At 39.4% G+C, this 20923-nt stretch overlaps 2 protein-coding genes and 1 long non-coding RNA gene across 8 annotated transcripts in view; 1 reads left to right on the forward strand and 2 right to left on the reverse strand.

Moving 5' to 3' along the window:
* The window catches only part of CDKL1 (cyclin dependent kinase like 1), a 49909-nt gene extending 39856 nt beyond the window's left edge, over nt 1–10053 (forward strand). For all 4 annotated transcript variants that reach the window (XM_074327496.1, XM_019725658.2, XM_074327495.1 and 1 more), the window contains 4 exons: nt 1969–2051; nt 4831–4887; nt 6034–6189; nt 7893–10053. In XM_074327496.1, coding sequence (XP_074183597.1) covers nt 1969–2051; nt 4831–4887; nt 6034–6189; nt 7893–7997 — 401 coding nt within the window. In that variant the 3' untranslated portion in view covers nt 7998–10053. The remainder of the gene's footprint in view (nt 1–1968; nt 2052–4830; nt 4888–6033; nt 6190–7892) is intronic.
* LOC141570558 (uncharacterized) lies at nt 48–3586 on the reverse strand. The gene is made up of 2 exons (XR_012494681.1): nt 3170–3586; nt 48–420 (listed from the first exon to the last, which is right to left on the reverse strand). It is a non-coding gene; the product is annotated as an uncharacterized LOC141570558 (long non-coding RNA).
* On the reverse strand, nt 10054–20918 carry DMAC2L (distal membrane arm assembly component 2 like). Of its 3 annotated transcripts, XM_019725656.2 has the most exons (6): nt 20818–20889; nt 14754–14811; nt 14522–14633; nt 13386–13594; nt 12622–12793; nt 10384–11436 (listed from the first exon to the last, which is right to left on the reverse strand). In XM_019725656.2, exons 3-6 carry the CDS (start codon nt 14623–14625, stop codon nt 11322–11324), a joined length of 600 nt encoding a protein of 199 aa, XP_019581215.1. In that variant the 5' UTR covers nt 14626–14633; nt 14754–14811; nt 20818–20889; the 3' UTR covers nt 10384–11321. The 3 variants fall into 3 exon arrangements, with proteins under 3 accessions (XP_019581214.1, XP_019581215.1, XP_074183598.1); XM_019725655.2 differs by lacking the exon at nt 14754–14811 and having other exon boundaries at nt 10054–11436; nt 20818–20899; XM_074327497.1 differs by lacking the exon at nt 14522–14633 and having other exon boundaries at nt 14704–14811; nt 20818–20918.
* Between the last annotated feature and the right edge of the window lie 5 nt (nt 20919–20923).

Below are 20923 nucleotides of genomic sequence, written 5' to 3' on the forward strand. Positions count from 1 at the left end.
ATGAAGGCAGGAAACTCTCAGCATCACATTTAAGTGACTCCATTAAAGGTGTCCGCATTTCTTCTAATAAAAAGAAAACACAATTTTGAGTATGTACTAATTGTCATAAAAGACACAAGATTCTCTCTTCGGCATAGTTTGGATCAAGTCAACTCTGAATAAGGATCGTAGCAACACTAAAAACATACATTTCTATAAGGGCTTCAAGTGTACAGAATGCTCATGCATTTTATTTCATTTCGGATGATGTGGTCATTCATTCTTTGGATGTCCTAGACTCCAGCCTGCCAGGCTAGTTTCAATTCTTTAGATGCTGTAGAGGAAGTTTCTGAACCTTCTAAGTGTCATGAAGAAAGTCTGGTTCTTCTGATGTCATTCTTCTTATCTTGCTTTCCCACCTCAAAGCCGTTTCTTTTCTTTCTACTCTTGAAGTGAAGGAGAGGAGGGGAGGAGAGAGGGGAGGAAAGAGACTGATGAAAAGACCTACAAGCAGTAATTGTCCTCTTCAAAAGTCAGGGAATTTAGCTACTACTCCCTGTGTATTCCAATTTAAAGTGAAATTTTCCTCCTCTGAACACTTGTAGCACCTGCTGTCACCATGCCTTCTCTTGTACTTTTATCTTCCCAAAGATACTGTAAGTTGCCTGAGGGTGAGATCATGTCTTATTTCTATCCTCCACCAACATCTGCACAAGCTAAGCAGTAAATATTTGCTGATGGCTTTTGTTGAGTGACATGTAAGCCACCGTGGAGCTCCTTCCAGGGACACTGAGCCTTCCTTTACTGTGTTTCCCCTTGTGATTTTAGGACACTCACTCTGTGTCCTCCCTCCCACCCACCCTTCAGCTCTCTGATGGAAGAAGGTTATTAAGGTACAAGCACTGCTCTCATGATATCTGGGGCAAGGCATTAGAGAGTATATTTTGGCTGTTCGTCCAAAATGGGGCAGGTCAGCAGCTTTTAGATTTGAGTGAGAGGTAAAGTTCCAAACCAAATCAGTAAAATTAGGGGTAGGAACTCCAGCCCAGTCCAACAGCAGCATTAGAGGTGTTTGTTGTTCACTCTGCTCTAGGAAATGGGAAGTGTGCCCCAGGGGCGCCCTTCGGAGTATCTCCCTATATTCTCTGAACAAAATTCCTCTTCAAGTGTAATATCCCTAGAAATGTACCCAAGGATGATTTTAGCTGATTTGGTTGAAACATGGGCAGAGTGAGCCTCACATAATCCCCAGAATATAGAAATGCTCTTTTTGTTTCATTGCTTCACATCATAAGTGCTTCTAAACAGTAGATAAAATTGGATTTTTAGGTGATCGCTACTTGGGGAATTAAGAAAAGATGGTTCCAATTTAGAAATGTAGTCTTTTTAGGTAGATCTTCCATGATTTCCCTCCTCCCCTTCTTCCCTCCCCCCTTCCTTCCTTCTTTCCTCTTCCCTTCCTCCTTTCCTTCCATCCATCTCCCTCCTGCTCTCCCCTCCTTCCTCAAATATTTATTGAGTGCTTGCTATGTGTCAGGCGCTGTTCTAAGTGTTAGGCCGATACACTTTTATCTTGACCAATCAGGATCCAGTTAACATGATTTTGATTTGTAGTTGTTGCACTTTTGCTATTTTTAAAAAGGGTGTTATCTGGTGTGTGTGTGTGTGTGTGTGTGTGTGTGTGTGTGTGTGCGCGCTTCTGAGTTGTTCGGTTTGGATTCCTTAAATACACTGTGAGCCTTGGGGGGCAAGAACCTGGTAGCTTTCCATTTCTGTGCGTGCCTCCTCTGTGCCTAACGTGGCACTTCACCCACTGTGGATCTGGTGCAGATTGTTGGGGGTTGTTAAATGCCTCTCCCTCAGACTGGAAGAGCAAACTGCAGCCTCTGTAGCTGAAGGCCAGATGGACGCAGCACCAAAGGAGGGACCCCACAGGTTAGTGCTTGCAAACCGATCTCATTTGACCTTCCTTTTTCTTCTTCTCTACAGGAAACCTCATTCCTAGGCACCAGCAAGTATTTAGCACAAATCAGTACTTCAGTGGGGTGAAAATTCCAGACCCTGAAGATAGGGTGAGTGACCCATTTTGGAAAGAATTCTGCATGTCAGGGCTAAGGTTACCAGAGTGTTTATGTGGTGATCGCTCTGTTTACCTGGGGAGTCGCGGGCTAAGTAGGTTTTGGTAGTTTCTCACCTATCTGAGCCCCATGGCCCACTCTGCACTGGAAGGTCAGTCTAAGGGTGAAAAAGAAAACCTGGGCAAGTCGGCTAGCAACACCCTGGCCTTCAGTGCTCACTTAGAGGTTGCTGATAGCAAAGGTTAGGGGCTCGCTGGACAGGAATGCAGAACGGCCTGCCATACCTCACCTGTTCTGCAGCACTTTCAGTAGTTGAAGCTAGGTAGCTCAGAGCCAGTCAACTTGCAGACAATGACTTGTCCAGGAAAATCCTGCATTGTCCCAATCTCCTAGTCTACTGTGCTCTCCCTCCCCAGACCATGGGGGCAAATGGTAATGAACTTGCATGGTCAGCCTCACTCTGGTGTGTGTCCTCTGTGGCCAATGCGGGGAACACACTCATTCTAAAAAAAACTGAAAAATTAAAAACCTGCATACCCTTAGCCCACTTTCAAGAATTTATTTCCAGGGAAATCATTAGACAAAGGCATAAAGATGTAGCATTCTTGAATAGAAATCATTTCCTTTAGTGTTCCATCAGTAGGGAAATAATTAAATAACTTAGGTATATCTTTATAATAGAAGCACATAGGCAGTAAATTCACCTGAAATTTACTTAGGCATGTATTCACCTGAAAAAAAGTCCATAATATATTGCTAAATGAAAAAAAAAGGTTATAGAACAGTATATATAATTTGACATAATTTTGATAAATATTTAATATACAATACATATATTTACATATATAAAGATAAAATAATACCACAACCCCTGGAATATCATGCAAAGGTTATCACATCTGTGAAGTAAATGGCTGCAAGGATATATACCAAAAGTGTTAACAGTGGATCTCTCTCTCTGGTGGGGTAATTTTTTTCTTTTTGTGTGGTTTTTAAATATTTTTTATGTCTCCTAAAGAGCTTTATTATAATCAGAAACATTTCAGAGCACAATTAAAGTTTGTGAAATCCTGAATTTCTACGAAGAAAGTCACTTTCAGATTGAAACTAACCTTCCTGTTGCTCAGTTTCCACCTGGAAGTTCTGTCAAGTTCCATTTGAGCTGTCTGTTCCCTCGGCTTCTGGCCTGTCCCACAGTGAAGGCTTCCGCTTCCACTTCCCCACTGGCCCCCTCTCCTGCAGCACTAGCAAGAGGAAAAGTAGGTCATGCTGGGAGCATGCTGGGCGGCAGAGGCAGGAATGACATCTGGCAGATGGGAGGTGACCTAACTGGCTCCCTTGTGACCTGGACATTCCCAGTACCACACTAAATATCCCTCAGCAATTTCCTGCTTGCTTCTCTACTGGGGAAGCCTCAGTAACAACCCAGGTTTCATAAATGTAAAAAGCTTCCCATGGTTTCCCAGAGGTTGTCCTGCAGGGGATTTCCTGTTGACAGAAACACAGGAAGAAACAGTGCGGGGGGGGGGGGGGGGGGGGGGGACCGGCTAAGCAGGCAAGATGGGCCCATCTTATCACAGCCAAGCAGGCCACCTCATCCCAGGCGTTGTTGCTGAGACAGCAGAGCGCAGTGACAGCAGTGTCATGTCAACCCCCAGCGGTGCTCACGTTCAACACACAGAAATAGCAAGAGAAATATTTAAGCTATGAGGGGGGAAAGGGCTACTTTCAAGGGCTAATACAAGTCTGCTTTAGGGTTGTTTTTTTTCCTGTTAGGGAACTCCAAAAGTGAAGCTCTTATCCTTACTCTTATCAGTGATTAATAAGTGCACACTCAGGAACTGGTTGTTGTTGGCTGGTTCCCTGTCCCAAATAACATTGTGCTCGCAGCACCAGGATTGTTGCATTCCGTGAGCCTGGCCAGCTGCTTCAGCCTCTAGCTCACACACTGCCATCTTTATACACTCAGTGCACTCTGGTCATTTCTTTTCCTCAGCTTGGCTGGCTCTTACTTTCTCAGCTCCCTTCTTTGATTAGCCTCTTTGTCAGTGGTGTATTTCTTTAACTGGCTTGCCTGTCTGACATTGGGCATTCCCCCCACTTTATCGTGTTTGTTATTCCTCACTGTCTCCAGCATGTGGCTGGGGCAAAATAGTCTTATATGGCCAAAGGGAGACTGAGGAATGTCTGCTTGGGTGACAGTAGGATTATCAGGGGAACAGCAGGCTCTTGTGGGTGAAGACAACAGTGTTTATTCCAGAAAACCAAGAAGTATCTGTTCACCTGGGTAGCAAAAAAAATATATATATATTTTGAAACTCCCTTTATGTTAATATCAATGAATGCAATAATTGGGGCCTCTTTATATAAATGCCAATGTAAGTGCCAAAAATTATTCTGAGGCCAGGCAAGTTATATAAATTGAGGCAGAAAAGAGGAAATAACAATTGCTTGATATGTTTTTTTTTTCTTTCATTAGTGTTCTTTCATAATTTGCTACCTATATCATTTCTTCAGGACATGAAAGGAGGGGTTAGGAAGAAAATTTGGAAAAGCGTTTTGGAGGTGGAGAGAGAAGAAGCTTGTGAAACAGGCGTAGAGAGGTTGTTTTAGGTGAGAGGTATGGTGGGCAGAGGGTAGAGGAGGAATGGAAGGTGCCATGAAGATACTCTCACTCAAAAGAAATGCAATCTGAGGTACCTTTTATTTGAATACATGGTGTCTGTAACCTCTTTCTTTTTCCTTTTCTTTCTTTTTTTTTTTTTTTAAACAGGAACCACTTGAATTAAAATTTCCAAACATCTCTTATCCTGCCCTGGGACTCTTAAAGGTAAAAATCATGATTTCCAGCCAATCAGAAAGTACGCAGGTGCTGTTATCATTGGGGAATCCATGGATTAAAGAGGGTTCCTTTCAGAATTCCTCTCCTCCTTTGAAAAGTATACATATTTTCAGTTTTTAAAATGGGTCACATTCTATTACAATGAAAACATCAGTGTTTTTTACTTTAAATAAACCTAACATTGTATTTGAAATCTAAATTTACACCAAATAGAAATTTCAGAGGAGTGGTGTTTGTTTTAAAAAAGGATCCTTTTCTTAAAAAAATGTTTAGCCATAGGATCCTTTTAAATAGCCAACTCCCTAGTATATTTGAAATAGGTTTTGATTTTAAAACTTGATTTATATATACATTTTCAGAAAGACATAGGTCTTATATAAATGAGGTACCAATTAAAATATTTGCAAGTTACTGTCAGTGTCCCACACATTTCAAAAAGTATTTAATATGTTTACTCATGCATTTATAATATATTAATAATAAAAAGAATGAGACAGTTCCTTGGGGTATATGGTCATGAGATTTAATCTATCCAAGTATGAGCCCTATGGCCCACTTACTGGAAAAGCAAATAGATGTAACATAAAGGGATGTATATTACATCTCTTCTCCCATTCAGACACATATATGCTTCTAATGCATAGTCTATTTCTGAAAGAATATACAAAAAAGCACTGATTTTAGAAAGGGGGAATGGAAGAACCATTCTAGACTGTGCTATATCTTGTATGTTTATTTTTACCATATGTAGGGATTATTTTTTAAATTAAAAAAACTAATTTTTATAAAGTATATGCAAGGGACCAACAGGCTAAGTGGATTATTCTAGTTGGACACAGAGGTGAACTCAAAAATTGTATCCTGCTCCCCTAGGCAGAGCACCAACTGCTTCAAGAACAGCATATGGTGGGGCAAATGATTTTTTGTTACTATTTCTAGAAACTATTTATTATGTGGCTATGGCTACCCATTTAGGAATGATAATAGAAGGAAATAAAATCATGATTGGGGTTTTTTTTTTCTGCTTTTCTCCTTCCTCTTGTTCCCAACTGAACAGTTTACTCTTACAAAGAAGAAAAAAATGACATTACTAAGTGAATACTATTTTAAAGATGGAATTTCCTGTTCTTTTAGGGCTGTCTTCACATGAATCCTGCTGAGAGACTGACATGTGAACAGCTGTTGAAGCACCCATATTTTGACAGCATCAGAGAAATAGGGGATTTGGCAAAAGATCATGGCAAGCCAACAAGGAAGACCCAAAGACAGAACCGAAAGCACCTGCCTGGGGTAAAACTGGGGCCCTGCTTTACAGAGGCATCCAAGATTGCAGCTTCAAGTGATTTCATACTTGCCATCTGGTGTAGAGTCTAAAGCTATAGTGAGATGGCAGGTGTGGCTTGCAGTTCGACCACCCTCATTCCAGCCCGAGAAGACAAGTCACATGATCTACTGACCAGGGCCCCTGAGACCACTGCCTCCTAAGGCCCCTTCTCCCTGAATCCTAAAGGTGTCCTTGCCTTGCAGTTCTCAGCTACCCCATAGGGATCAGGGCTTTGGGCGTTATGCATGAGCACAGGTCTCAGCCAGGTACACGGGGAGTCCAACTGAGCAAGCTACTTTTGCTTTGGAAAACGAAATCAGATGTATGCCAGGCAGCTCTCTGCCATCATGTTTACCTTCAGTATTAATTGACATTCCAGGTTTATCCTAGAAAGGAACTGTTTTCCTCCCTGATCCTTCCATCATCAGAGTTGGCTAGGGTCAATGCAATGATGCGTGCTTTCAGTGACAGCAGCGGAACAGTACATTTAACCAAAGAATAGCATCCCAACTGTACACTGGGAGCCTGGGAAGACCCATGATTGGTATAAAGTGGCAAAACAGCCTTACAGTTAGTGTCTTGTCATAAGCCAAAAGCTGTTATAATTTAGAACAGAACCACAAATGAGATGAGCAGGCTGCCCCTGCTCACTTCTGGATCTGCCTAGGTACCCCTTAGACCTAAGTGATCTTGCCTTAGTCATTCCCTTTGCAGCCTCCTCTGCACAGCATGCTACATGGTCTCTGGTGGTATGTGAGGTTTGGAGGAAGACAGTGGACAAGCCACTAGAACAGGTGCTGCATGAATCCCCGGGCCCTGAGATAGACCAGAGTTTAGAAATTAATGCTTTTATTTTATTATCTGTCATGTAAGACTCAGGTAACAAAACAGACCAGAAATAGACTTTCCCCCAGTTCCCCTTATCTTGCTGTTTCTTTGTATTTAAGAGTAAAAGATCTTGATGGAAATCTTTTTACTTGAATGAAAGAATAGGGGGACCTCACTTATGTGCGTATTGCTTGTATTAGGTTGGTGCAAAAGCAATTGCAGTTTTTGCAATTTTTAACCTGTTAAACCACAATTACTTTTGCACCAACCTAATAGGTACTGGAGGATTCAAGTATTTGATTTGAAAGTATTAAGAGGTACCCGCTTTTTGGATACCTAAGGCCATATAGTACGATACAAAAAATACGTGTTCTCTTTACTTTCATTTGACATTGACAAGAAATTTAAACATTTTCAGGCAGCATGAAGGGAGCAGTTTTGCCTGTTTAAGGCGTAAAGTGGGCAAACCGCCTAAGTGCTGCAGACAACAGCTGTTTTTGCTATAAAACAAGGCATTGGCTTAAATGATCCTACAGTCCCAGGAAGCTCTTAATGCTTGTGAATATATGCTTTTTTCCAATAATGTTAACATGTAGATTTTTCCTTTTTCATACTCTCTAAATGTTCTTTAATGTGCATATTTTGCATTGCTTTTTAATTTAAACCTTTAAAAGGAAAAGCAGAGACCAAATTTAAACGTTTTTCTTCTCTCAGGTTCTGGATTCTGTGCAGAAAAAGTATTTCTGTGCTGAAAAATTTACTTATTTATCTCTTTTTTGGTGTTATCAATAATGAAAAAAGTGCATGGCATTGAACCTCATTCTGTGTTTTGTATTTTCAGTTGCAGTACCTACCTCAGCTGACTAGCTGCAGTATCCTTCCAGCTTTGGATAATAAGTACTGCTATAATACCAAGAAACTTAACTACCGTTTTCCAAACATTTGAGGAGCTTGAGATTGATGATAAAAAGACTTGATCAATAATTCAAAGAAAATAAAATAATACATTTGATTGAAAACAATCACAGTTGTTGAGAGAACATAACTAACTGGAGGAGGCCACTTGGCAAGATCTGAAAGGAAATTCCAGAGGCTGTCTTCATGCTTGACGATGGTGTCCAGAACAGAAAGGAAACTCATTTGGATTTTCACTTTTGCTTTTGTTGTATCTAAGTGGCTGAGTTTATGGACAGATGTATAACCGGTATCGACTGCCCAGACTTTGGGCAAAATTAGAGATATAAAAAAGATTTATGCTTTAATTGTATCATACGCAACAAATGAAAAATAGATTACACAGTGCCCATATGTTTCCTTGGACTTCTGTTGCTTTCAGCGCTGTGTCCTGCCTTTTCAGTGTCTCAACATCATAAAGAGAGTGTTAGTACTTGACATCAAAATATTTAAAATTCCATTTCTTGCTTGCTCTATCTTGATTTTTATATTTTAAAACATTTTGTGGAATATTTAAGTTCAAAATATTTAATATCATATGGATTATCACAAAAAGACTAACTTATATGCTTATATATTTGTTTATAGATACTTCTTACATAAACTTTTGTCTTTACCTTTAGTAAAGGATGCATCTTAGTCCTTTTTTGCAGGCAAGATGGACTTACTATAGTCCATCTATATTTGTTCACCCAGTTCCCATTGCAAACACTCAATTCCCATTGCAAACATGAAGATTGGGAGCGGACCAAAGTGATCAAGGGGTAGAACAAGACCTAGAGGCTTGGCAGGAACTGAGCCTGCCATCCTGAAAATAATGAGTCCTTCAGTCTCTCCAGCTCTGCCTCAGACTTGGAGACCAATCTACAAGCAGGACTAGAGCAATCTGGGTTTTGGAAGAAACGGCTTGTGAGCTTTTCCTTGAGTCATGAAACACACTATGTTGTAAATTATTTCCCTGAAATATCTTTTTACACTATATGTATATATACAAGTATGTATATACATGTATATATGCATATAATACTATATATATATATATATATATATATATATATATATATATATAACTATGCTAACAACTAATAATAAAAACGTAGTCCAAAATGATATCGAGGATTCCTAGCTTTGCACAGTGATACTTAAAATGACATAAAATTAGCTTTGATTTGGCCTATTGCTCCTATTCAGAAAGCTTTTTCATCCTTGTCATGTGGACCCAAAGGCAATATAAAACTCCTATCAATTTCTTATAACTCAAAGCCATTTTTGGTTGATGTGCTTCTGTTGTTTTCTAGCAGGTCTCAGCTGCGGTTTTTGAAGTTATATTTTACTGTATCTTCACAACATTTCTTCTGCACTCTCAGTTTACTGCTATGTTAATTTTCTTCATGAGAACATTTGCCCGTATTCACTTACAGCTAAGTAATCCACCAAATTCTGGTAACTGTTTAATAATTTTGGCTATGCCAGCCAGATTAATGATATCCTAAGGCTTCCTGATGTATGTAGCTTCTTGCATACAGGAGATAGTGGGCTAAATACTAATCCCAGTATTATCTAATTCTTGTTATGCAGCCTTGATTCAAATGACAAGGAAGGACAACTAACTTCTGTAAGTAGTTTACATTTTGTGTTTTTTCATAACCCAAAACAATATATACTTGATGATGCAGATAACTATAACTGACTAATTCATCTAATAGTTTTATAGAAAACCATGCAGAATAGAAAATTAGCTCCAGACTAATTTGTGGTGAACCACTTGCCTCACCACATAGTAATCAGACAAACTCGAGACAGAAGTGCTTATTTTTTCCTAAGGAGTTCTATTATATGTATGCTTATGTTTAACTTACCCATATCTGCAATTCTTTCTTCAGCATGGAATCATCACTGTTTCTATATTCTTTGTTTTAAATTCAGTATTTTCTGATTTTTTAAGAATGACAGTGTCAATTATATTAGTAAATACTGTATCATTTATGGTCTGTGCTAGTTACATAAGCTGGGTTCTAAACATGATTAAAATTCATTTTTCTACCTAATGTTGCATCACAGAATGTATTTATTTTAAAATTATTTCTACTCAAGGTTATATTCAACAGCTTAATGTTCAAACTAAATATACAGAAATCCACAAACAAGTTGGCATGTAACTAATAATAATAGAATCAGGGCCATTTCAAGCAGATGAAAATAAAGATGTTTTTATCTGTTAACGATATTCTTTATCACTGCTTTCTAGATATAAATTGAATTTTATGCTTATACTTCTTTTTTATGTCCTTTGAGCTCACAGGAAGTAGCAGCCAACATATATAAGGGAATAAAACTTTGTTTCTAATTGACATGTTAAAATTTTCTGTTTAAAGCAATTTTTGTTAAAACTTTTTTATTGGGAATATTGGGGAAAAGTGTGTTTTTCCAGGACCCATCAGCTCCAAGTCGAGTCGTTGTTTTCAATCTAGCGGAAGGCGCAGCTCACTGGCCCATGTGGGAATCGAACCAGCAACCTTGGTGTTCTGAGCACTGCGCTCTAACCAACTAAGCCAATAGGCCGCCCCTAATGCAATTTTTCAATTTAAGCAAAAAGTAAGTACAACTCTACTGGTCTACGTGCCTGTTTCCTCTGTTCTATTGCAATCAGCAGAACTATTTGAAGTCAGCCAAGTATTTATGTCTACTTTTAATAAAATACCAGACTAAGCTTACTAAAAAGACACATTAGCCAGAAACTATTCATTTAGAGAAAGAGTGTATGTTATTAAAAACACAGGAATGCAGGATCATGAGAAAGGCATGCAAATCCTGGGAAGCAGTATGAATGCCTCAACAACTACTAACTACTTTCTATAATTGACTCCATCAATGAATCTGAAATTTGGCTTCCAATTTTTCATCATTGTACATTTATAGTAATATGCTTCAATAACTTTAAAGTAAAATGTAACATAAATTACTGTTAAAATACAGCAAAGAATATCTGTTGTACATTTAAATCACTTTAAAGACCTCTCAGTATCTACATCGAGGTATCTATATACATAGCTAGATAAAATGAGGAATATATTAGAATTAAAATGCTACCTGGTTTGCATTTTTCTTAAAATGATTTAATGTACATAAAACCCTCACTTCCAGTTTAGTAACTTTAGTGAGTCATATCTGAATATTTATTTTCTACATGATGGACTCTGCTTCTAAAATGTCATGATATCCCTATAGTTCTATTGTTGATTATATTTGTTGCTATTTAGGATCAACAATTTTAAATGATATTTTATATTGAATAAGGCACTTATTGATTATTATTTTACTTCAAGTCTAATTTTAGTTCCAGAGAAGGTAGTGCTGTCTTAAAGGCTTGGACAAGGTTCTCTTTATCTCTTATTCCAGGAAGATCACTTAACAACAGATACTTGAGTTTTCTGTAAAAAGAGAAAAAAAAAATTACTTCAATTTGGCCTTTACCCTTAGAACACTAAAAATAAACTCAATATATTGACTTTTAGAAAAAAATTACACAGAATGTGTATATGTCACCCTATACTTTCAAAATGACTTTTAGAACAGTAGTCTTGGAATACGACTTCAAATGAAATTCATGCTAGGAACTGGGCCAGACTTGGGAAAGTTTAGTTATTCTGAATTACATCAATAATTCTAGCTGAATCTTTCCAACTACTATATGTATATTATGGCACAGAACTACTTTGCATGTGAGATATAAAATATGAATCTTAACCTAGAAAGGGAAAACAGATAGGGAAGTTTTAAAGGAACTCAAGTGGCTATTAAAAGATGAAGCCTCAAAGCCTCAACTAATCTAAGAGACAAACAGTCTAGTACTTTTGGTTATAATGTTTAAAATTCCTCAAACTTCCTGTGATAGGTTATTGGCAGAATGTGGGGGAAATTGCTTTAAAAGATGGAGAGGAAGCAGACTAGCGAATGCTTATTGAGAGCTTACGATAGCAGGCACCACGCTAGCTGCTTTATGTAGATTAAATTTTTTAAAAAGATGTCCCCTAAAACACGCAATAGAATCTTGACATATTACAGTTGATAATTATAACTGTTCTAAAGTATTATAGATGAAAGTTAAGACATTTTCTTCAATTATATTTTTCAGAACTAAAATAAAATACCACCCCTCGACTGTTTTAAATTGTGATTATTCACAATACTGTGTGATCTCACTTATATGTAGAATCTAAAGAACAAAATAAGTGAACAAACAAAACAGAAACAGACTCATAGATACAGAGAACAAACTGATGGTTGCCAGATGAGGGCAGGAAGGTGGAGGGTAGGGGGACTGGGTGAAAGAAAGGGTTAAGGGATTAAGTACAAATTGGCAGTTACAACATAGTCACAGGGATGTAAAGTGCAGCATAGGGAACATAGTCAAATATTGTAGTAACTATGCATAGAGCCCCGTGGGTACTAGACTAATTGGGGGATCACTTGGTGAATTACATAAATGTCTAATCACTATGCTGTATACCTGAAATTAATATAAAAGTACTGAATGTCAACTGTAATTGAAAAAAAATTCTGATTATTCATCTTAACATCATTACTAAGTTTCCATTTTGGCAATGACTACCTACCTTAAATGATGTAAAGCAATGATGCCTCTGTCTGTGACGTTCCCACATGAAATTATTTCCATTTCCAACATGCTTTTTTGTAAATTTTCAAGTTGACCAAGTCTCTCCAAACAGTCATCCTCGATATAATGACACTTGCATAGCCTTATTTTTTCAACATGCTGTAGGCCCTCTGGGGGTAAAAATGTACAGTTTAAGAATCTGCTTTACCATTAAGATGACCAATTGTCCTATTTTGCCCGGGACTGTTCTGGTTTTAGGATTGAAAGTCCTATGTCCTGGGAAAGCTCTCAGGCCCAGGAAGGAAAACTTTAATGGTTAGTCACCTTACTGACTCTACAAGGTATTCATTAGACAGGTTGTACTGATGGACAGAACCATTTTGCAGTCAGACACCATGCATTGGAGGAAAGAAATGCCCACACAGGTAGAAGCTGTGTGGATACAATTATTCCTACATTACTGAGGATTTCTCAATGACACAACTTTGACAAAGACTATCTGACAAACAAGGCCTTGCATTTTAAATCAATAAACCACAGAAAAGTCATGTAGAGACAAGCTTAGTAAGGGGAGAAAGGACAGGAAGGTGTTGTAATCTCCAATTTAAAGATAAATATCCCACATAGGAAAAAACAAACTGGATTATACTGAAAAAACAAATGGGATTATACTGAAAAAGCAAAAAGGACACGCCTATGACTATAATATTCAATAGCAACAAAATGTCACTGTAAATCATAAGCAAATCATAGGGTAGTTACCCATGTGATCAAATCCAATGCTCATGATACAAGAGTCTGTGGCATCGATCGCCTGGATCTTGTATTTATTCAGAGGGCCTGTTGGGAGGTTGTTGTAGTCGTTCTGCCACCTCTCCTGGCCATGGTAGCGCACCATAGCCCCACAGCGCAGCAGCCACTCAGAGGCTGCCCTGTCGGGGCCGACATCCCTGATGCGGTCATAATCTACTCTGTTGGAAAGAGAACAAAAGCGGTTAGCTTTTACTACAATCACTAGATTCTTAACTATATTCACCAACATAAATACAGAATAGCAACAACTTTCATTTCAAATGACTGAGGAGGGAGATAAGTATATTAGTGAGATCCATGTAAAACACATACAATGGCTCTCTCCCTGTTACCTTTCCTGCTTTTATTTTTTCCAAGGGAACTCTGTCAAGGCATATTATTTTTATATGAGTTTATCAGGCAGACATGAGTCTTCATTGATTTGTTTGTAGCACAGTACTTGACACCAGGAGGTACTCAATAATTATGTATTGAATGAATGACACACTTGGTTATTGCTTTTATTGTTTTATTAATGATAAATGAGGGAATAATTTTGAACCTATGTTCAAATTAAATCTCATTAAGTGATACTTATTAATGTCTACATATGCTTTTTTCTCTAGTTAGTGGTGTTAATGCTATGTTAAGCAACAAGGGGATTAGTTTCATCAGTTTCAAAGTATTTCTAAGCACGCCACCCACTTTTTAAAAACTTGAGTTCCCTTGATAGTATTCAAAAGGATAACTACATCCCTTAAGAAGCCATAGAATAAAATATTCTAAAATTACATTTACTGAGCTTTTCTGATTATAAAAGTAATAAATATTCATTTTAGAAAGCTTGAAAGGCATGGAAAGGCCAAATAAGAAAAAAATCACTGAAATCCTGAAACCCAGGCACATTAATATTTTGTAATCTATTTTTATAGTCTTCATTCAATGCTTATGTATATGTTTGTTTTGAAACAAAATGAGGATCATACTGCACACACTGTACAAAAAAAAACAACATCTGAAATACAAGAGATAGTCAAATAGCTACTGGAAACTCATCTATCTTTAACAATTCCCCAAGTTTCTTCACTTTAATTAGAGTAACTTACTTATTAAATACTGCATTCAACCAGCCCCAGAAGTATCTGGAGTCATATGACCATGGGAGTTTCTTTAAGCCACACAACTGCCGGGAAATTTTTCCAAACAGCATGATTTGATCTAGACACACAAAACAGTATTCATATTAGGTCATCAGCCGGCAATCAGTCACACACATATAGTCACTTACTTCACAACTTCAAAGTCAGTGCTCTTGTGCCAATAAAGCTGATGACTCACTTGTCTCTCAATAGTTATTGGGCAAGTCACTCCAATCTCAGTTTCCTGGTTTCTTTTGCTGCAAAAAAACAGGCTCTTTGGTTTCTTCCAGCCTGGACTTAAGTCCCATCGTTCTAGCCTGCAGGTTGCCACCTGGTGTTCATTTAGGCAGTGCACCTACAAATTTATTGCCACCAGCTCCACTCCCAGTGTACATTTCCAGTATCAAAATGGCAAGCTAAAATCACCCAGGGAGCAATGTGTCGAAGTCAAGACACTTACATCCAGGAGGAAAGAGAAGACTTGGAAACATCTCGCTATGTTAAGGCTGCAAGTAGTGTCACCATGACAGTGCAAGAACGGTGGTAGAAGGGCAGCTGGAAAAGACTGGGCAAGTACGTAACTTCACTGCTCTGACCCTTGGTTTTCTCATTTATAAAATGAGATGATGTGCTCAGATGATTTCCAGCTGTAAAAATCTATCACCATGAGTTGAGAAAGTGATTTCTGAATTGGTTCTCAATCCAATTTATCTCAATTCAAGTTTCTCTAGTAGTGTGCCAGTTTAGGGGGGAGGAGGTCTGGGGGACAACGATACATGAAACTCAGTCTCTGCCTTTGGGGAGCTGACAACTTCAGGCAGGGTGGAGTGAGTTAAAACAAGCTACCAAGCAGTTAAAGCACAGAACCTGATAAATACCTCAAGAGTTAAAATAAGAACAGACCAGGATTTCAATAAAGATACCAGGGAAAGGCCTGTGAGTTGATTAGCTGAGGCAGGAACACTTAAGGCATGTCGTAGTTCAGTTTGGTTAGCACACTGGGGTAATAAGAAGAGGAGACAATGTACAGTCACAGCAGGAAGGGTGTGGCATGCTCAGCCAGGGAATGGACTGTCTTACGCAGGTAGTTGGGAGTCACTGAGGTTTGTGCACAGATGGATTGTGTCGATCTTAGTTTCCTGGTTGTGAGGTTGTACTATAGTTTTGCAAGATGTTCTCATTGGGGGAGACTGAATGCACAGAACACTGGCATTGTTAGAGGTGTGCTTCAGACAGCAGCATCAAGATTGAGTACAACAGAACAGGTCAGAGAGACAGCTAACAAGGGCTTCACCCACATGTGGCCATGGGAAAGGACCAAGTGGGGGAAGAAGGGGAATGACGTTGCAGAGTGGATTCCACCTGATTGAGTAAGTGAGATGTAGAGGCAGGGCTAGAGAAGTTGAAGAGGACACTAAGTTTTGGTCCTGAGTCACCGGTAAGATGATGATGCCATTATCAGAAATCAGTGTCAGGAGGACAGGGTTGTGGGTTCAGGTTTTTCCTCTCGATTTTTCATATTCTAAATATAAAGCGTTGGCAGAACTTCTAAGTGGAGAAGACCAACAAATCATTAGAATCGGAGTCACAAAATGGTAGAGCTGGAAGGAACTCAGATCATCTAGACTAAACCTCTAATTCAGAAATGAGGAAACCAAAGCCCTCATATTAAGTAACTTGTCGACACCCTAAATCCCTTCTGGAACAAGGCGGGGTTTTAATGCATGTGTTTAAAAGAACTTGCCCAATGTTTCATGGCTAATTGGTGGCAGTGCTTAAACTTGAACCTAGTGCTACCACCAGTCCAAGGCTCTTTCCTTAGCTATTGGATGGTTCTACAACTGGGGGGAGGAAGGGGAAGAGGGGAAAGAGGGGCGGCCAGATGGCTCAGTTGGTTAGAGCGTGAGCTCTCAACAAGGTTGCCGGTTCAATTCCCGCATGGCATAGTGGGATGTGGGATGTGCCCCCTGCAACTAAGATTGAAAACGGCGACTGGACTTAGAGCTGAGCTGCGCCCTCCACAACTAGATTGAAGGACAATGACTTGGAGCTGATGGGCCCTGGAGAAACACACTGCTCCCCAATATTCCCCAATAAAATTTAAAAACAAAACAACAGAGGACTAGAAGGAGGCCTGAGTGGCAGCCACCTTAGAACTGAGGAAGTGACTAAGGATACTGAGTTTGTGGAACAGTGAGAGGTCTGAGGACAGAACCTGGAATCACCACTTCCTCCCTTTTCCACCATCACTCTGCCTTCATTACTGCGAACCTTACTCCCTGCCATCATCACATCCTCAGCCCTCTTCAGCTTTTGGTTAAAGCTCTCCCCACCTGTGCCCCCTTCTGATTACTCCATTGACTGCCAGCTGCATCTGGGCTTTCCAGATTCTTCTACTCAGACTGTTCCCTCTATGTACCGTCCCTCCCCACCCACCCAATCTTGTCTGTGGAAATCGTACCCAACCTCAAGACCTTACTCAAAGGCCATCTTCATCCATCCATCTATTCGTTCACTCAATAAATATTTCTTGCATGCCTGCTCTACCTAGTGCAAGAGATACAACAGGAAGATCGAAAAATCAAACAAAACAAAGGCGAGACAGAAAGACCGGTTCCTATCCTCATAGAATGTATAGTCTAATGAAGGCAGAGGACATAAACATAAACAAATAACATGCAACATGGTGTCTTAGTAGAGGTATAAACACGTTCTGTCAGAGCCTGGAGGAATAAGGGGAAGGCTTCACACTAGAGTTTTCTTTTGAGATGGGTCTTAAAGGATGATGAAGAGTTTCTAGTTAGGCAGAAAAAAAAAGTATGCAGAGAAAAAGGAAAAGCAAGGTCACATCTTATTCATTTCCATTGTTCTTAATTTTGAACCTATATTCAAATTAAATCTTTGCACCTAGCACAGTACAGTGTTATAACCCTAATGGAAGTTCAATAAATATTTGCTAATTAAGTCTTCAATGGTTGATATATTTCCATGGATAAAGATAAAACCAGAGAAAGTGTTATTAGGCAGATAAGGTGGAGTGGTCTGTGAAAATTTAAGTACTTTCACTTGATTCATTTTGGCCTACCTTATAATTCAGCTTAAAGGCCAAATTTACTTCAGCTATGATCTCTAAAAATATTAGACATATTAAAGTAATTTAAACATGCAAACAAATTTTTATTTGGCAATAAAGGTAAAAAATAAATTGGTAGGTTTTTACATTCTCAACTACAACTTTGCTAATTGATTTTAGGAATTTCGGATGAATTCAAGCCGCTACCTCAGGGAATGCTTTCTATAGGGAAAGAGGAGACCTCTAGTGGTGAGTTGGTTAATTTAACTCTAATGAAAGAAACCAGTTAAAAGCAAGTTAAAAAATAACCATTACTAAATTACTGCTGCAATAAATCAGAAATCCAAATCATGAAAAAACAAACAAAACAAGTTCTTGCTATCATAACATGGCTTGAGCCTTAAGTTTTAGCAGATGTTTCTAAAAGTTGCGATACTGTTTGTGACTTAGAGAAAGCCAGACTTCCAATGTGACTCAAAATAGGATATATATAAAGTTTTTCTGAAAAAGTTTGATTGAGAGTCTTTGCATAAAATTTTTTTTTAAGTGGAAGTTCTGTTTTTACATATTAAATGCAATTACTTCAGTGGGCTATTTAAAGTGATGGCTAACTTAGCGGTCAAAAAGACTGAACAAGCCAATTAGTTCTTAAGGGTGGTAAAAATGTGGACAGAGGGTGGGGTGGTATCAGAATTGGAGAATTACAACCCCACCTTCTTGCAAATAACCTATTATTGATGCCAATTCTTATTCCAAAGATATGAAGAGTCTAGTGAAATATAACAGCAATTCATTAGGAATTGGAAGCAAAGTTCCCAAAAGCCATTTCTAGGCCAACAACATCACATGACATGCACTGAACTAACGTCTTACAGCTTCTGACATAAATGAAGACGAACATGAATTCTCAGCTGAGGAGGGTGGTGTCATCAGTATAAATGTCTCTAGCCAAAGACATTACAGGATGTATAACTGTATGGTGAGCTCTTGATTTGAAATTACTAATTGAAACAAATTCTAATGTACAGTCAAAAGGTTGAGAAGGTAAGCAAGAAAAAAAATTATAGAAAGAGCACATGTATTGTGAGTTCTTTCACCTTGCGAAGAAGCACATGCTCAAAATCATAGTAGGCCCATGAAAGTCTGGCCACAGACCAATTATACACTTATAGAAGTGTATAATTCTGTATTCAACCTAGTAACAAATCAACTACATCCTGTGCAAACTGAAAAATAACCATTTCCACAACATAGCTATCAGAATGGTTCAATTTTTTTAAAAAAGTGACACCACCAAACGCTGGTAATAATGGGAGAAACTGAATCACTTGAATATTGCTGGTGGGAATGTAAAAACTTACAGCCACTTCGGAAAAAGTCTGGCAGTTTCTTACAAAACTAAATGGATGCTAATCATATGACCCAGAAATTGGACTCTTGGGCATTTATCCCAGAGAAACAAAAGCAAATTTACACAAAAAAGCTGTACAATTATATTCAAAATAGCTAAAAACTGGAAACAACTCAGATGTCCTTCAATGCATGGTTAAACATACTGAGAAGCCATGAAATACTACTCGGCAATAAGAAGGAATGAATCATCGATATACACACCAATTTGGATGGATCTCAAGGGATTATGCTGAGTGAAAAAGGCCAACTCCAAAAAGATACATACTGTATAATTGTGTTTATATAAATTCTTGAAATGACAACATTTTAGAAAGGGAGAATAGACTGAGGAAGGGGTGCCCTGCAGGAGGGAAGTGTAGTTATAGAAGGGCAACCAGAGGGATTCTTGTGGTAAAGGAACTGCTATACTTGTAAGCTTGAATGTGATGGTGGACACAAGAACCTACACACGTGATAAAAATGATATAGAACTATATACATGCGTACATGTAAAACTGCGGAAATCTGAATAAGATCAATGGATTGTATGGATCTGTTTCCTGGTTGTGATGTTGTACTATAGTTTTGCAAGATGTTCTCATTGGGGGAGACTGAGTGAAGGGAACACAGGATCTCTACTGTTTCTCACAACTGCTTGGGAATCTATCATTATCTCAACATTTAAAAATTGAATTGAAAAAATAACCATCTCTTTTTCTTTTTAATTTGTGGAACAAGTACCGGTAGGTAACATTCTACATTGTTTTCACAAATAAAGCAAAATGCGTACAACTGTCCAAGAGGTAAAATCATTTGAGCATAAGAAAAGCAGCCATTTATCAAGTAATTCATTGTGCTAAAGACCTGATTAGCCTTATCTCATGTAATGCAAACAGCCCTATGAAGGAGACTGTCAGGCCTAGTTCACAGAAGAGGGTCTGAGGCATAGAGGTGAAATGACTTCCCCAAGTCACCTGACTAACGACTGGAACCAAATTCAAACAGGCAAGCAAAGTTCCTCCAGGAATCAAGTTGTATTCTATTTTTCTGGTCAGCTGTTCTGACCTTAAAAATTAAAAACTGCCATCAAGCTCAGAGAACGGGTGTTATACTGGCACAGTGACAGAATCACGTAATTTTACAGTTAAAAGGTCTTTTAGAGATTACACAGCCCACTTCCCTCATTTTACAGATAAGGGAACAAGTGAGATGTGACCTGTACAGGTGAGTCGCTGTTCCCAGGCCCGCACTGCATATTTAAACACTGTATCTCGGTCCAGTATTTAAGGAACGATGGCTAGGTGACGGCAGAGACCGAGCCGTCTGGTTCATCTAGGCGCTCAACATTTACAGGACCACCAGTGACCGAAAGAATGACACTGCCAGGAGCCCCACAAAAAGTCGGGAAAACTGCAGGCTATCAGGCGTTGACGTGACAGGGCGTTTCGGTCGCGAGCGAGGGCTGGACGGAGAGCGCCCCTTCAGCGGGCACTCCGCTAGGTGGGGGCCGGGTTGGAGACAGCAGGTGCCCAGCCATCCGCCTCGAGCCGACCCGGGACAAGGCCCGGACCGGCCCGAGCGGGAGACAGGCAGGCCGCTGGGCCCACCCAAACGAGTTTTCGCCGTAATCACGCCCCGACTTTCTCCCGCGGCCCGGAGACCGCTCGGCAGTGAAGCTGAAAAACGCGTGACTCGGCGGGACAAGTTTTCCGCAAGCCCAGCGAAGAACGGAGAGCAAGGGCAGAGCATAACCACCACCCTAGTCCCGCCCAACTCGGGGCCTAGCTCCTCTACTCACAGCGTGGACCGGAGGGAGCAAGTCAGCACCCCCGACGTCTGCGGCAGCGCCAGGCCTGCCCTTCGCCCTCCGCCGCGCGCGTCCATTGGTCACTTGCGTTGGGCGA

The sequence above is a fragment of the Rhinolophus sinicus genome, linkage group LG03 (assembly GCF_036562045.2).
Source record: "Rhinolophus sinicus isolate RSC01 linkage group LG03, ASM3656204v1, whole genome shotgun sequence".
Taxonomy (NCBI): domain Eukaryota; kingdom Metazoa; phylum Chordata; class Mammalia; order Chiroptera; family Rhinolophidae; genus Rhinolophus; species Rhinolophus sinicus.